Source organism: Indicator indicator, chromosome 3 (assembly GCF_027791375.1).
Source record: "Indicator indicator isolate 239-I01 chromosome 3, UM_Iind_1.1, whole genome shotgun sequence".
Classification (NCBI taxonomy): Eukaryota; Metazoa; Chordata; class Aves; order Piciformes; family Indicatoridae; genus Indicator; species Indicator indicator.
In genome coordinates, this window is record NC_072012.1 from 25,380,615 (window position 1) to 25,397,838 (window position 17,224).

The 17,224-nt window shown below is 35.1% G+C and overlaps 1 protein-coding gene across 4 annotated transcripts in view; it reads left to right on the forward strand.

The window, feature by feature from the left end:
* TBC1D22A (TBC1 domain family member 22A) overlaps positions 1-17,224 on the forward strand; it is a 151,732-nt gene that overhangs the window by 14,822 nt on the left and 119,686 nt on the right. For all 4 annotated transcript variants that reach the window (XM_054399624.1, XM_054399625.1, XM_054399626.1 and 1 more), the window contains 4 exons: positions 2,696-2,766; positions 6,555-6,683; positions 7,550-7,612; positions 12,552-12,666. In XM_054399624.1, the coding sequence (XP_054255599.1) occupies positions 2,696-2,766; positions 6,555-6,683; positions 7,550-7,612; positions 12,552-12,666 (378 nt within the window). The remainder of the gene's footprint in view (positions 1-2,695; positions 2,767-6,554; positions 6,684-7,549; positions 7,613-12,551; positions 12,667-17,224) is intronic.

The window sequence follows — 17,224 nt, forward strand, 5'->3', positions numbered from 1 at the left end:
ACTTTTATATGTACTGTCTGTATTTATGACATGCTGATGGGGGAGCTGCAGTTCTGTGGATCTATGCTCTTGAAAGAATTTTCCAGCTTTGTATAGTTAAATTATCCAAGAAATTTATGTTATAGGACTATAAGACAGAGACAGGTAACTGTAGTTTATCATATCTATCATGGAGTTGTTCATGGAGGCCTGCACTTCATGTAGCTATTTACAGTAATCTCAGTGAAATAACAGCTGTATCAAGAATGAATTATGCATGTAGAGAAATCTTGAGCTCCTTTAATATTTCTTGATTTTATTTGTTTGTATCTAGTAGAATGATGAGCTTGTAGTTCCAAGAACAATACCTGTAAACTTGGTTGTTTCCCTTTTGTATTCTGGGTGTAGTGGGTAGTAGCTTGTGGGGCTAGAAAGCTGGTAAAGTAATGGCATGTTTTCTTTGTAGAATGACACGTGAAATATTTGTACCATATGAAGAATCAGTACGTTTTAAGAAGTAAAAGGATACTGTCCTAAGATTTAAATCAATTATTCTAAACCAAAGTTCTTCAGAGACAAGCAATGTATATCTAAATGTATTGTAATAAACCAGATAAAGCACAAATTTCCAGAAGTGAATCAATTATATCAATTTGAAGAATTGCCATATCACATTTTCCCTTCATAATAAGGTACCCTAACCCAATGTTTCTGGGGGGGGGGAAAGTTCTCTTCTAAGTAGAAGTCACAGTTGGCTAGTGCTAGCAGATGGGGATATTTTTGATCTATTTGATAGGGATTTATAAATATTTTGATATTATTGATCCCAGAATTATGTAAAATAACAAGAACTGAAAGACAGAGTAGCAATCAGCGTTCAAAGTGTTGTTTCAGAAAGTATCCTTTGATTTTGGAATAGTCTATAGACAAGGTTTTACAAATACTGCTTTTGGATCTGGCTAATTTCAGCTCTGAATCAGTAGATTAAACTTAATTCTGTAGTCGTATTTTTAATAAGTGATCCTGTCTGTGACAAAGTTTTATAACTGCTCATTTTCCAAATAGTTGTTCTGGAATTTTAAAAGAACTGTAATTATATTGAAGCAAGGATTTTTTTTTTTTTTTGTGGTACAGTCTTGATTGAAAATGTGTCTGATTTGGAGGTGCTGTTAAAACTCCTTTGTAGAAATTCTGTGCTGGTGAGCATATTCTCTAGCTCATAATGGGGGCATCCAGTTCCTTGGGAAATCTACAAGGAGAAGGAATTAGTTTTATGACAGAAAATTGAAATGATACTTTGACTAGGGAGATTGTAACACGTCTTGTATGAAGAAAGGCTGAGAGACCTCGGGTAGTTCTTCAGCCTGGAGAAGAGAAGGTTCCAGAGAGATTTTATTCTGGCCTTTCAGCACTAAAGTGGGGCCTGTAAGAAAGATGGGGGTGGACTTATTATTGGGGCCTATTGCAATAAGATAAGGGGTTTTAAACTAAAAGAGGTGAGATTCAGACTAGATACAAGGAGTAAATTTTTTATGGTGAGGGCGGTGAGACACGGGGACAGGTTGCCCAGACAGGTGGTAGAAGCCCTCTCTGTGGAAACATTCAAGGTTAGGTTGGACAGGGCTCTTAGCAACCTGATCTTAAAAGCCTCACTCCAAGGGGGTTGGACTAGATGACCTTTAAAGGTGCATTCCAACCCAAACTATTCCATGGTTATTCCATGGTTGTATGAAATAAAAATATTAATTTTGAGATAAAAATGTTCTTCCTGTGGTGAGGGCTATGGAGCTGGATGCAGTACTCCAGGAGAGGTCTCACCAGAGCAGAGTCACAGATTCACCTCTCTTGATGCAGCCCAGGATGCAATTGGCCTTTCTGCACTGCTGCAATTGCTCATTGTTGGCTCACATCCAGCTTCTCATCTGCCAGCAACCAGGGATTGCCCTGACCTATGTATGTGTAATTAATAGAAATAAATATATACAAAATGAAATGTAGAAATTTGCTTTCTGTATTCTTTCGCAGATTTATAATTTGAACTCGTGCAATTTTAACCCATAGTTTTTCTAGTGAACAGTAAGAAGAGAAAGAACTAGAAGTAGATAGCATAAAAATGTTTTCTAAGGGACACTCTTAAGCACGTTTTGTTTTCACATTTTCTGTGACTTTTTTCTATAATTTTTTTCATGTGATAAACTATTTTTACAATCAGTATGTGAAGTCCCACAGACTGATTTAGCTGGATAAGATATGTGACAAGTGGTTTTCAAGAGAAAGGAGTACAACATGAAGAATGAGAATATGGCATGAGACTAAATTACAGATTTCAGACAAAGTATCATTGTTTTTCCAGCTTCAAATCTGATTTTTAATTAGGTTCTGTGTAAAGTTATGAAACAATAACAATGAATATTTCTTTCATGCTAATAAAAGGTGTAATGTAAAAAGTTAAAGATGATAAATACTCCACAAAATTACCTTAGTAATCTCAGAACCTATGATCATAGATATCCCTATGGATAATTGTTATCCAGTATTTTAGTAATTCATTAGAATTGTCATATAATTTTATATAATTGTCATATAATATTTTCAGTGGACTTTGTAAGAAGACACGATCACTGTTGTTAACAACTTTGCACTAATTTGAATATATATGCTTATTTTAATTTATAGTTGTTGTCTTTATTCTCATGAAATACTTCTCTTTTAATAGAAGAATTACGGAAATTGAGTTGGTCTGGCATTCCCAAAAGGGTTCGTCCGATTGCATGGAAGCTTCTTTCAGTAAGTTGTGTTTTCTTTTTTCTTCATCCTTTGCATTTAGTAGTAATTTTTTCAAGCATTGCAAATATTTTTGCTTGAGTTGCAGTCCATCAGTGATACTTGAAAACATTGCATCTGTTACTGAATTGTAATAAGAGTTCTATTGTTTTGCTTGTTTCAAGATTAATTTGTCAAACTGAAAGGATAGGGATAAGAAGTTAGTGGTAAGTGATGTCCGCTCTCTATTTTTCAGCCTGGCTTTCTATGAAAGTCTTATAACAGTGGCCTCTTTCAAACAAACGGTAGAGCATTTGAAGACATGCATATTCTTACAGGTGTCTTGAAAATAGGCACACAGTAGAGGAAAAGAAGCCTGTTGATGTCCTGTGATAGGCTTCATTCAAGCTTCACATTAAAATAACTCCAAAGAAGGATTAAGTGTACTGAGGAAAAACTATGATACCATTTTATGGGATTTTTGGCCAATTTTTCTCTAGTGGTTTAAGACAAATTTGAACTGCTGTGGTCAGTTACCTTGTGACATTGGCTCTTCTGATGTCAGACCTGTGAGTTTCTGATTGTCTGAGTTCTCTCATCTTTGCCCAGTGGCCAGAGGGATTTAAAAGGGCAGTAGCTTGGGAGCAGGCTGACTGAAATACCATGGAGGTGTTTCAGTTAGGCATCAGAGACATGATGTGGGAATCTGGGACTCACTGGGCTCTGGCATTACAGAACTGGATTTTTTTAAATCTATTTGCACAATACTTAAGAAGCTGTTTCTGTAAAAATACAATGTATTTCTCATAGAATTATTTTTCATGTCAGTCTTTTCAGTTATAATACTTGTGATGGCAAACAGTTGTGTGTTTTAACTGTTGTTTTCAACCTGTGGTTGGGAGAAGAACTTGTGAAGGTGTTTGTATTAAAAAGAAGCAAGAATCTCCTGCTAGCTACTCTCTAGAGGCTATGGAAGACACTTTGCCAGCAAATCTTCATGCATTTAAGACCTGGTTTTTTTTAAGTCTGAGTTGTACACTCAACAATTTAACACTATTGAATTTTTCAGAGAGTAGACTTAAATAGCTCTTTGCTTTCTATAGAATAATTCAATAGGGAATGCAGAGTATTTAGTTCAGATTGAGACCAGTTTCCAGTGACTAAAAGAATCTCTCTTGCTGATGTGTTCTACTAAATTTGCAGCTTAGTTCCCTCTAATGCCAAAGAAGCAGCTTCTTAGTGGTAAATATTCAAATATCTTGCTGTAATCAAAATTGAAAGTGCAGTTGACAATTAACTTTTGTTCTGTTTCCAAAGTTGTTGTCTAAGATTTTGATAAAGGCCTCCTATTTTTTTCTTCTTGAATTTAGAATGTCTGTTTTAAAATACTAAAAGCGAGGAGGAAAAAAAAAAAGGGTAACTCTAAATTGACTTTGAAACACCGTAAACCAAAGAGTGAGGATAGGCTAAGTCCTGAATCAGAGGAGTGACAGAAGTTTAGAGAATTGGAATTACATGAAATTTAACTGGAGTTACTTTTTTACTTGCACGTAAGAGCATGGGCTTTCCATGAGCTTCAGCTTCATTCCATAAGATGTAGATTTCCTATGTTCTGTTGTTCTAATCATTCCAGTTCAATTCTTACCTTTGGCTTTTTGTCAGACCTCTGTGAAGGAATCGTCTTCATGTAATTTTGGTTTTACTTTTAGAATTAAGTGGACTTTTTTTTTTTTTTCTTCTTGATTAAGAGACTTCTGAGTATGTGGTAATTTTTTTTTTCTGCTGCTAAATAGCAATATATTCAAAGTTCTCAGGTTTTCTTATATACTTTTTACCACGATTTCTTAAAATGTTCCTCAATTAATACATTTTGGAAACCCAAAGATGAGTCATTTAGTAGTTGCTAATTAAGGCAGCAGCTTCTTTCAGCTTTCTGAAGTGGGAAAGAAAGTGTTTTGAGTGTGTTTTTTTTTTTTTTTAAACATGATGCTTTTTTTCTATTGGTAATTAATTTTTAAGTTACATTAATTGTTTAAACATGTTACCTACTGTGAATACAGAACTCAGATAAGAAGAGAGGACAGGGTAATCTTTCATACTATAAGGTGCACTGGGAGCTCTTCGGGAAACAAGTGTGACCAAAACTATTTTAGTTAAAGATTAGTTGCAAAACAAAACAAAAAGACCAAAACCCCAAAGAAACTAAAGCATAGTTTAGACCTAAATCAAGGCTGGCTGTGTTCATTCTGGAATTATTCAGAAGTCTTAGCAAAAAGACCAAACTGATTTTAACAGCTGGTATTCAACTGACAGTTGGACTTGATGATATTAGAGGTCTTTTCCAACCGGAACAATTCTATGATCCTGTGGCAGTATTTAAGGCAGAAGGTATTTAAATACCAAGTATTTAAGGCCTTGCATGTAATATCAGCGCATAAAGTTGGAATTCTCATAATATGGTTAAAACAATTGAACACTGGAGGTATTTGTTTATAGTCAGAATGCTAATGATGAAAATTACAAATTTTCAAAGGGAAGAAACTTGAAAATCAGTATGATGTTCAGGGGCTGTTGTTATATATGTGTACTGGTGACAGTGTATCAAAAGTGACATTTATTGTTAAAATACAGCAAAAACATTATCAGCAGCAAGCAGAGTTACTCAGATTCGCTTCTCTTTTGAATAAGAAAACTAAAGATATGGTTTCACAAGCCTTTAGAGGAAAATAAGGAATAAATAGATTAAATTCTTCACCAGTTTATTCCCTGATGATATGTTGCAAGCTTTTCCAACTTTTAACAATAAAACCGAATTTGTAATGTGCATGGGAAACAAGACATGTCCAGTTGAGAGATTAATTTAGTCTTTGGAACTAAATAATGGCAAAAGGACTTACTGAGAAAATACTGTTATCCTTTGAACAATCACATTTGATCTCACAAATGAATTATTTTCTAATAAAACTAAGATATCCTACAGGGGGGGTGAAAAAGAATGAATGGGAGACAGAATTCAACATTGAATTTAATGCAAAACACTGGAACCAGGATACTAACCGTCAGATTGAATCTTGAGGTAAAAGTTAAGATGGTACAATTTAAAGTACCTGGAACCAGATGTAATTCAGTATGTCTTAAAAGATGTACTTCTCTTTGGCAGAAATGTCTCTTAAGGTATGTGGAATGTGGTGTGTTTGTACTTACTCTGTTATATTTTAATTTCTTATTTTATGATACAGGAATATCATCTTAAATGATTGTAATGGCTTGAACAGGCACATGCTGTGTTGGGTTAAGAACTGGCTGAATTGGCCAGGCCCAGAGAATTGTAGTGAATGGTTTTAAATCCAGTTGGTGGTCAGTTACAAGCGGTGTTACCCTGGGCTCAGTACTAGGGCCAGTTCTGTTTAACATCTTTATCAATGATGTGATGAGGGTGCATCCTCAGTAAGTTTGCAGACACCAAGTTGGGTGCTGCTCCAATAATGGCCATACAGGAATGCAGAAAATAGTGAACTCACTTACGAGTGCATTTATCTGAACTTGTTTGATCTTTTCCTACAGAAGGTAAGCATCATCTTAGAACTCTTCATGAAAAATTGTTTTAAAGCTGGCAGAGGTTTTTGTATTTGAAACTTTGTATCTGTTGGAATGCTTAGACAACTGATTTACCAAATGATTTTTCAGATCCATGTAGGACAGCATGGCACTACATCAGTTTATTAGCTTTCTTGTCATATGTGATAAGGCAAACAGTAATATCTGTTTCATGTCACTGTTGTTTGGTTTTGGTTTATTTTTTTATTTTTCAGGGGTATCTTCCTGCAAATGTGGACCGAAGAGAAAGCACGTTACAAAGAAAACGCAAAGAATATTTTGCATTTGTTGAACAATACTATGATTCCAGAAATGATGAAAATCACCAAGATACCTATAGACAGGTAAAACACCCACTCAAGTTGACTTTTACCTATAGAACCTTGCTTAAAAACTTCAAAGATCCTTTTTTTTTGAAAAAAAAAAATGAAATAGTTTGGTCTGAAATTCAGAACAATAAATTTCTTTTATGTTGGCTTTTGTCATGCCAATACAGCACTGCTATTTGATGTCATCATGTTTATCTGTTTGAGAATAGTAGAGTCTTCAGATCTTTCATTCCTGCTGAGTCTCCTTCAAATGAACGAAGATGGACAGGAAAAATATAACAGTGACTGTTTTTTACTCATTCTGTACTTCTGCTTAGGATGTTGAAACTGTGTATGATACCGAGTAAATATAGGTGTGTTAAGCTTGCTTACCGACTTAGATAAGCAGATCACTTTTTTCCAAATTTTGTGTTAAAATGGATAGTTTGTCACCAAGTACAGACTGAGTAATACTACTTTAGCCTGACTTAGGACGAAGCAGCTGAGATCTTTAATCTACAAGCCTGATCTTTAGTAGCCAGAAGTACATATGATGGTGTCAGTTGAACACAGCTTTACAGAAGTAGTGGTATGTGTTTACTCGTAATTACCATGAGGTAATGAGTGTTGTCAATATGACTGATTTGCAAATAGTCAAAATGTGATAAAAGGATCCTAAAATGTGAAAATTAAATATGTGGGGTTTTAAAAATTCTGCCTCACTGATAGATTTACAATGGCTTAAAGATTTTACTGTATAGTTTGAAATACAGTAAACACATTACTCCAAACATAGTGTTACAATGGGATTATAACTGTAAACCCATAGGATTGTTTAAATTGTTGTATTGTTTAAAAATTGTGCAGTTTGTTCCTGTTACAGTATTATTCTATCCAATTAGATCCATATAGATATCCCACGGATGAGTCCTGAAGTTTTAAGACTTCAGCCCAAAGTAACAGAGGTAAGAATAATATCTAAATTTTTTTTAAAGAAATAATTTTATTAATGACTCTGATGTCACAGCATTCCTTAATAATTAACTTTTCAACATTTGGTATCTTCATGTCAGAACTAGCAAAAAAAAGAAAGATATTTAAGTATAGACTAAGAATAGCAATGTAAATATGAGTAATAAAAACAAAGGCATCCTCTAAATATCTTTCATTGTATCTGCCACTTTTTTCCTTTGATCTTGTGCCTTTGAGTTTGTCGTTATGTTTTTTTTTTCCTTTTTATGTGTTTTTTTTTTTAATAATGTGGTTTTGAAGTAATCCAGAGCATGGGTTTTGTCTTCTATATATTTGTCAAAATTATTCAAGGTCTGGAAGCTCTTTTCATGGAGTCTTTCTCTAGGGAAATTACCTTTCTGTAAATTTGTAGCATGACTGGTATGTATGCTTGGTTTGATTTTGCTTCTTTTTAAGTTTCATATATCAAGTACACTATTCAGGTTTCTTTTACTAGTGTAGTAAATATATATCAATTAGTGATTTATATTTTAATGTTAATTGAATTGGTCTGTATTGTTGTGTAATTGAATTCCACAGGGACTTTGTAAAATACAGGTGGTAAATAGTATAGATATGAATCATTCTCTTTTAGTTAGTAATTTTACTCCTTCAATTTATTCTTGTAATGGATCGAGAGTTCCTTTGATGATATGAAAAGTCAAATGAAGAACTATCTATTATTAGTTTAATGGAAGTGCTCCTCCGTGTGTGTTGGAGAAACCAGCTTCAAGAAACAGCCTGTACAATTTTTTTGAAAGACAGTCATATAATACCCCTTCTTTCTGTCTGTTTTCTACACAGTGGTGTCTTATCTGGGCCTTTGTAAGGACAAATCAGAGTGAAGTATGAAAAACAGACAAACATAAAAAGAAACAATGCCAGCAAGAAATAAGCTGTTCAAGCAGTAAGATCAGTGTCAGTGTTGTAGAAACAAGCCAATAAATGACATTGGAGGTAAATGTTATTTCATTAAAAAGGGCCACAGAAAGAATACTCAAATACTTCTAAGGGTAAGGAAATACTGTAGTAGCAGCAATAGCCTTTTAAATTATTCTAAAGATGCATTTGCATTCAACATAGAGTGGTGGGTTTTTTACTTCCTTGCATTGCATGGACTATTCATACAGTTTCAGTGAAGATCAGCTGTCTCTCAAATGACTTATGACAGTGGATAAGGAATTGGCTGGATGGCTGCAACCAGAAGGTAGTGATCAACAGCTTGCTGTCCAGATGGAGATGCTCAACAAGTGGTCCATACTGGAACCAGTGCTGTCTTCATCAATGACATAGACAGTGGGATTGAGTGCCCCCTCAGCAAGTTTGCAGATGACACTAAGCTGATTGGTGTGGTCAATAGGACAGAGGGACAGGAGGTCATCCAGAGTGATCTGGACATGCTGGAGAAGGGGGCCCAGATGAATCTCATGAGGTTCAACAAGGCCAAGTGCAGGGCCCTTTACCTGGGTTGGGACAATCCCCATTATCAATACAGGCTCAGGAGGATGTGATAGCAGCCCTGCAGGAGGGACTTGGGTACTGGTGAATAAGAAGCTGGACATTTGTCAACGATGCACACTTGCAGCCCAGAAGGATAATTGCATCTTGGGCTGTATCAAGAGAAGCGTTGCCAGTAGATTGAGAGGCGATTCTGTCACTCTGCTCTGGTGAGACTTCATCACCTAAATTCCTGTGTCTATCTCTGGAGCCCTCAACACAAGAAGGACATGGATCTGATGGAGAGGGTCCAGAGGAGGGCCACAAAAACAATCAGAAGGCTGGAGCACCTCTCCTATGAAGACAGGCTGGGAGGGTTGAGGTTGTTCAGCCTGGAGAAGAGAAGGCTTCAGGGAGACCTTCCAGTACCTGAAGGGGCCCTACAAGTATTCAGGGGAGCAACTGTTTACAAAGGCTTGTAGCAGCAGGACAAGGGGCAGTACCTTTAAACTACCAAAGGTTAGTTTTGGATGAGACATTAGGAAGAAGTTCTTTACAACAGGGGTGGCAGAATAGTGGAACAAGTTACCCAGGGAGGTGGTAGAGGCCCCATCCCTGGAGATATCCAAGGTCAGGTTTGATGGGGCCCTGAGCAAACTGATCTAGTTGGGGTTGTCCCTGTTTATTGCAGGGAGGTTGGACTAGATGATGTCTAGAGGTCGCTTCTAACCCAGTCCATATGATTCTATGAATATGGTTCTTACCGTTACCATGAATGAGAGTTAAATTTAAAAGAGAGTAACTGATTGCTAATGGCATCTCATGAGATGTAGTAGTTTATAGTAGAAAAGCAATTCCAGTTTCTGCTGCTGGTTTAGGAATCAAGAAGGAACCTTTCGGTAAAGAGACCTTTTTCATGAGTTCTACTTGAACACAGTGATATGTGCTGTATAGAAACTCTGCCTATCAAGTTTTCAGTGCTCATTTTTTAAAAATTCAAAACAGTAAATGAAATTTTATTAAAATGTGTAGGAGTCTGAAAACAGTATTTTGGCATAGATTTGTTGAATATTTGTTTAATGTCTGTTTAGATGTTTGGGGTTATTAAATGTGATGTGCCAATCTCTTGAGTGATCCATCCTCTTCAATAATATTAAAAAAAAAAAAAATCCCCAAACCTGAAGAAAATACCCAATCAGACACCAGGCCTTCACCCTTAGTTTTCATTCCTGGATTTTAAAAATGGAATGCAAACCATGTATGTTAGCAGGTTCTGAGGAAAGGAGAGATTAATCGTGCAAATTTGGGGGATGTTTGACTCGCAGCTTGTCTTCATAGCTGTTACTTACTGTTGTTTGTTTGTTTGTTTGTTTTTTGTTGTTTGTTTTGCTGTTTTCTCACTGTGTGTTTTGTAACTCTATTACACCGGGAGTTTTTTGTTTAGTTTAGTGAATGATGCTATTCTACATTCAGTAATTGTTATTTTAGTAGGTTTTTCTGGTTACTTCTATCTGATACTTGTTTTCAGGAAAGGTATTTGTAGTATATTAAGCATATTCTTTCTTTGAAGTGAAACACAAAATAGAAACACTGGTAGTATTGAGAAACTAATATTACTGAAACTAGAATGACAGGTAACAGAGGCATGAAGGATGGCCGTGAGCTGACTTAGCTTTACAGTTTTCCAATAACAGTGAAAATAAGACAAACTCCTGTAATTTCATAAAGGTATAATCATGTAAAATGTGAAAGCAAATTGCAGAACTTGAGGTCTTTATATAATTGTTGATTGGTGAAGAAACCCTGCTGTATATTGCTTGATGGGCAGATATAGGTATTTTTTTCAGTTTACTATGCAGTGCATATTAAAAACCATTAGGTGACAGGACTAGCATCAAGAATTCATGGCTAAAGGAATAAGCATCTTGGCTAATAAAATCATGAGGCTTTTATGGAGAACTTGCTAAATGAATACGTCCTTTCCTGCCTAATCTTTGCCCCTAAACTGAAATTGTACTGAACAAAAACTGAACCTTAGTTGTAGCTGCAATGGATCAAACATGAGCTGCATTACAGCTTGTGTTTCAGTGCCCACTAAAGCTTTTCACGTTTATTGTTGGTAAGTCTCCCTTGTTCAATGGATTTTCAGCATGCTGTGGAAACATAAAACTTGGAGATTAAGGAAAGCTGATTCTCAAACAAATGAAAGCCTAGGGGAGAAGGGTAGATCGTGGTATTTGGGACTTGTTTTCAAAGCAGAAGGTGCAAATGTATTTCAGCTTCAGGTAGCTTATGTTGAAGATTGTAATGGGACTCTCAGTTGCTGTCATGTGAGCTATGTATGCATAGACCTTTTCTTACTTGAAAATGATTGCAAGGGAGCTTTTAAAGAATTTAACAGAATTAAAATAGTCAGCTTCTTAATCTAGGTTAAACTTTAAGAGAAATCGAATAGCAATAATACAGGCTTTGTAAAGTTCTTCTGCATATTGCATCCTTGATGTCCTTACAAAGGCACTCTTTCTTTGTTAGTATTGAGGCCTGATCTTAAGAGTGACATTGTCCTTTAGTTTGAACTCTCCTTTCTCTCATCCAGTTACCTGTCTCTCCATTCTAGCTTCTTGGGCAGACCTTCTAAAGAGCAAACATTCTTTTTCTTCAGATGATTATACCTGAATAATAGAGCAAAGCATGTAGCAGCATTCATTCTGCTCATTATTGTAGCATTTTTAAGACACGTAACACATTCAGAAGGAAATAATTGAGAGGAAATACAGCTTGCTACACACCTAAATTGTGTTAGAAAAGTTCTGTGGTTTCCCTGTTCCATGTTCTTGTCATGCTGTCCTTCTCACAATCAGATGTGTTGCATCCTTAGGAGCTTTTGCAGGTCCTAAGCAAGGTACAGTTCAGAGTTGTAGGGGGTGGGTGGCTGGCAGTTGCCTTTTCTAAATTTCCCTCTCTCATGAAGTCTAAAACCCCACACTGCAGTATTAGACAAGCTTAACTGTTACGGAATCTCTTTTTATGGGCATGTTATTAAAAAAACCTAGGCTCTAAAATATGAAATACTATATTGATAAAATACTTCTTCTGAAGAGGTGAAAAATCATAGGAAGATGATTGAATATTGTTGTCTTAATGAAAGAGGAATTTTATATTATAGGAAAAGCTCCAGTGAGTAAGTGCTACTTTGTTCTACCTGTTGTAACTGAATTATGTAATAGGTTGGTTTTAACATGTGCTAATACCTTGAAAATACTTCCTTATGAAGAATGGAGAAGCTTGCTTGGAACTTTAAGTTAATGACTGTCAATATTCATTTATGCTTTTGTATGCATGTTGTTGTACTAGTAATTCTATGATATTAAATCTTTGTATAGTTTTTGAGTATTTTGTTTAAATTGTGCTCATCACTTGATAAATTACCTGATAGCTTCTTTAACTCTTTTTCAGATCTTTGAAAGAATTTTGTTTATCTGGGCAATACGTCATCCAGCCAGTGGATATGTTCAGGGCATAAATGATCTTGTTACTCCTTTTTTTGTAGTCTTCGTTTGTGAATATATAGGTAAGATTTGTCTTAATACTGAATTGGTACTCGTTTTGGAACAGCATCTTCCTTTTTTTTTAATCTGATGTTTTCGTGATCTGATGATTTGATGAATGATTTGGATGAGCTAATGAAAGCATAACTTGACGTGTGAATTTTTTAATAAATATTTGTCATTATAAATCTACATAGTTCTCTGTAAATATATACTGGGAAGCAGTCAGATTTTGTGTAGTAGTGAATTTCAGGAATCTTCCAGATTTTTATTACAAAAGATCTCCTTTTCAACAAGAATCAACCAAACAAAACCCCCAAAGTTGCAAACTAATTCTTATTTGTCAGACCTGAAAGCAGCACAATCTAGGATTTTCTTTCATCTTGATATCCAGTTAAGAAGTGTCAACCACTCTGATGCTTTTTTTTCTTCACAAGTGGTTGTATTCTCCCTTTCTTTCTCTATTCTACATGGTTTTTGTCAAAACTTAGATTGTACATATGAAATAAGCAAGGAAATTTAAACTAGAGGGAACCTGTTAAACTGGATCTGTGACTGTGTGACTGAAAGAATAACCAACCTAGACTTACGGTCTGAAAATTAAAGCAGCAGTAATCAAGTTTCTCTCATGAAGAGCCTTGCTCCTCTAGAACTTAAAACACTAGTAACAATAGTAGCATAAGCAGCTATATTTTTGTTGAGTTTGTGACCTTATGTGACTGTACTTTTTGAAAACTTGTTCAGTGATATTGTTTAAATGCTCATTTACTAGAACATAATTCATGTCTTGAGCTTTACAGATTAGTATTTAAGTGTTTATCTAAACATCAAGAGTATGGATAATCATTAGCAATGATTTGTTAGAGATTTGAGTATAAATTTGGATATCAAAGGTAAGGTTAAACAGTAAAAATTAGTGCTAATCTGTCTTGAACTAAAACTGCGTTCCTTTTATTTCTGTTTATCGTACACACGTATGAGGAAAATACATAACGCTTGTAGGTATTCAAGCAATGTGTTGTCTGGATACTTCAGTGAGGCTGTACATAGTGGATTCTTCCTGTCTTCTCTATGGAAGATACTCATCCTGATCCAGACTGGTTAGATTTAATGAAGGACAGACTATCCTTGAATGGATGATAGACTATTCATTTACTCATTTGCATGGCAACACCTCTGTTGCTTTCTTCATTTCTTGTTTTATAGGGGGACATTTCATTGATAAGCAACTAACGAGAACTACTGCTGCTTTCTCCCTAATCATCTCTTAAGCAGGGTAGAAGCCTACTCCTGAGAGCACTTACAGTTTCTGTCTTTTACTCCCTCATTTGATAGATAATGAAAATGTTCTTAATGAATCTAGAACAGTAGGATCTCTAGCAGACTTTAGGGTTGTTAATTGAAATAAGAAGTTCAAATGAAACGTGATTAGAGAATTGATATTCTATGTTAAATAGACCATTTAATTAATATGGCAAATAAGTTTGTCTTTACCACCAACTTACATTTGGGGACCCTGGTGATTGTTAATGTATTTGCTAGTTAGTCGCTATTTTTGTATTGGAGAGCATAGCTGTTCCAGTAAGCATCTGTTGAAAAACAAAACTCAAACCTGAACAACAATAAAAGGCATTTTGCCACTGAAAACATATAAAACTGAGGGAACTGTACTCTCCGAAAGGTCATCTAAAAGCTAATATCTATATAATAAGAAAAATATTGAAGTATTCAGTACAGTAGTGGTCCTGGCTAACAACAGTTATTTCCCTGGTGACATATAAAAACTTTCCAAGATTTCTTTAATTTTTTTTTTTATTAGCATCTTTATAATATATTCAAGTTACACCGAATGATGTATTCAAGTTAGAGAGTGCATTTTACTTAAACTGGAGATGGGGACATTATGATGTGCCTCAAAGTTTTTGAGATTTGTAATAAAATTATAAAGGATTCAAAAGTCAGACTGTGAATTGTACTTAAGTAGTTCAGATATAAATAAATACAAAACTGCAGAAGTTTCCTAACAAAAATGTTAGTAATTCGTGCATTTAATGTTAGTCTAAGGTAAATACAGAGCATTACTAGATTTTTACTCTAGGTTAGATGTTGAAAGTATTCTTTCAGCCTTTCCAGCAGTGTAAGTATGATGAAAATGTAACTTGATAATATCTTATTAGTTCCCCACTCTGCAATAAAAGCAGAATGCTGGAACATTTTCAGCAAATGGTTGTCAAACCAAACCAGGAGAAGCAGAACCACAATTAAAGAAAACTTAAGAGAGGGTAGATACTAGTCCCTGCTGTAATACAGTATTTTCAAATCAGGATTTCTGGTCTAAATTAAGAGAAGGAGGAATTTAAACCTTAGGCTTCTCATACCAGGTGATTGTATGTCATTCTCAGTTATTTGGGTTTTCCCCTTGAAAGATGCTTTTTCTACCCTAGTGTGGAATTTGGAACACTAGTTGTACAGGAATACTGTCTTGTGCTTTCTTCTAACCTCCAATATGACATAGCTGTATTACAACAATTTATGTTGTCAGAATAAATGCTGATTGCTATCAGATTTCCTGAAAGCTCAGTGTATTTGTATCAATTTAGTTTGTGTCAAAATGAATCTTGTCCATGTGGATGCAATTCCAGAGGTGTTTTTAGGAATGAGGTATGATGCACAATGTAACTGCTCACTGTTCACTGACAAGGACATTTTACACTGGGTTGCAAGTCCTGTTTCAAGTCGTTGAATGTGTTCCTCTCTTTGTACACCTTCCTGTTACTCTGAGTTTCTGTTGTCTGCATTGTTTGTGTATTAAATTGTGCTGCACAGTTGCTTTTGGTTTCTTTCTCATGTAATCAGCTACACTTCACTATGTCTGACGGCTCAGTACTACATCTGTAGTGCAGTAATTCATTGTATCTAGAACCACAGAGAGGACCTGCATTCATTCACCATCCAGAGAGAACGAAAGCTCAAGAGAAACGCCGTTGTAAAAAGGATGTATATCAGGCCATTGCTAAGCAGCATGGCTGTGTGAAATCACTTTAAGACCCCTAGCAGTGTTGAATGAAGAGAAAATTAGGAGTTACAAGGAGCTTAAGGACCGAAAATGAATGCTATTGTATGTTGGATAAAGCACATTCAGAAAAAGAAGGCCGATGAAGACTGCAGTGGTGATTGAGATTTTGTGTGCAATCTTCGTGCAACAGAAGAAATTGAGACGACTTGAGGATGCTTAAAAGAACTCATGAATTTTGCAAAGAGGGGTCTTACCCTTGTAAGTATTTTTCTTGTGGTCTTAAATTCTTTTGTAGAAGGCATTAAGTGCAGCTTTTGTTACTGTTTTATGAAATTGATATTGCCATGACTTAATGGAAAAATTACTTCAGGCCCAAATTCTACTGGGACTTGGATGGGATTTAGTCCCAGACCAATGTTCCTATGAAAACATAAATGCTCTTTGGTCCTGGAAAAGCCATTGTCTGTCTGTATCTCCCCTGCTTACCTTTCTTTCCATTTCCTCTTGTATGTCAAAGGATGTTTTCATGTCCTTAAAACGGGATTTCATACTGGTTATTGCCTTCTTTCCTTCTTTCATTTCTGCTATGAATAATTAAATAAAAAACTTTTTTTCCCCTGTAGTTTGTTTTGCTGTATCTAAAATTGTTATTTTTATAGTATAATTGGAGTAATGATTCAGGGCAAAGTATAATGGTTCTGAGTTAATTCCACTGTGATGGTTTATAAAATATGAAAAAGTTAGCAGATTAGTAGAGTGTTTTTAGTGTGTAGTTTGTTTGTTTTTTTTTTTTTCCTTTTTTCAGGAGAGTTGTAATTTGTATGCAATAAGTAAATCTGGTTAGAATGTACAATGTTTGTAACATTTGTAGTTATTTTGCTTAGAAAAGACCAAGCAAGAAGGAATGACAAACTGTTTTGATAAAACAGAAGTTGAACAAGGAGCTGTAACTGTATTAACTGGCTGCTTCTCCCTCTCCCAGGCCCTTGAAGTGGTTGGAGACTGGTGGAATCATCCTTGCCATTTTCTGGCTTATCAGGAAAGAAATACTGGAAAACCATCCATAACAGTGCTTAGGAATATCATGGATTTCTTCAGTTGGAGAAATGAAAAGATTTTGTTTGCAATTGTTGTACGGTGTTGAACTTTTTTGATAATTTATACTTTGTTACAAACTTATACTGTTTTAATGTTTTTCTTTGTTTAAATAAATGCATGTTTTTGAACAATACTGTATTAGTGTTTTTATTTATTTGAAATTATGAAGCATATACAAATTAAATTTGTGTAAAACTGGCATGAAGCATAACTGACATTTTGACATTTTCTTGCAAGTTGTAGAAGTATTAAGAAAGTATTTCCTAATTTTTTTTTTTTTACAACCATTGTAAAGTTTGCATGAACAACTATTCTAAATAATTTAAATCTAATTTAAAAAATTGAATGGAATATTACCTGTATGATTTGGTGGGCAGGGAATGAAGAAAGCTTATTATAAAACTCAGTTGGAGTCTTGAAAGTGTTGAAAACCCTATTTCATCTAAGTAAATCTAGAAAACGTCATA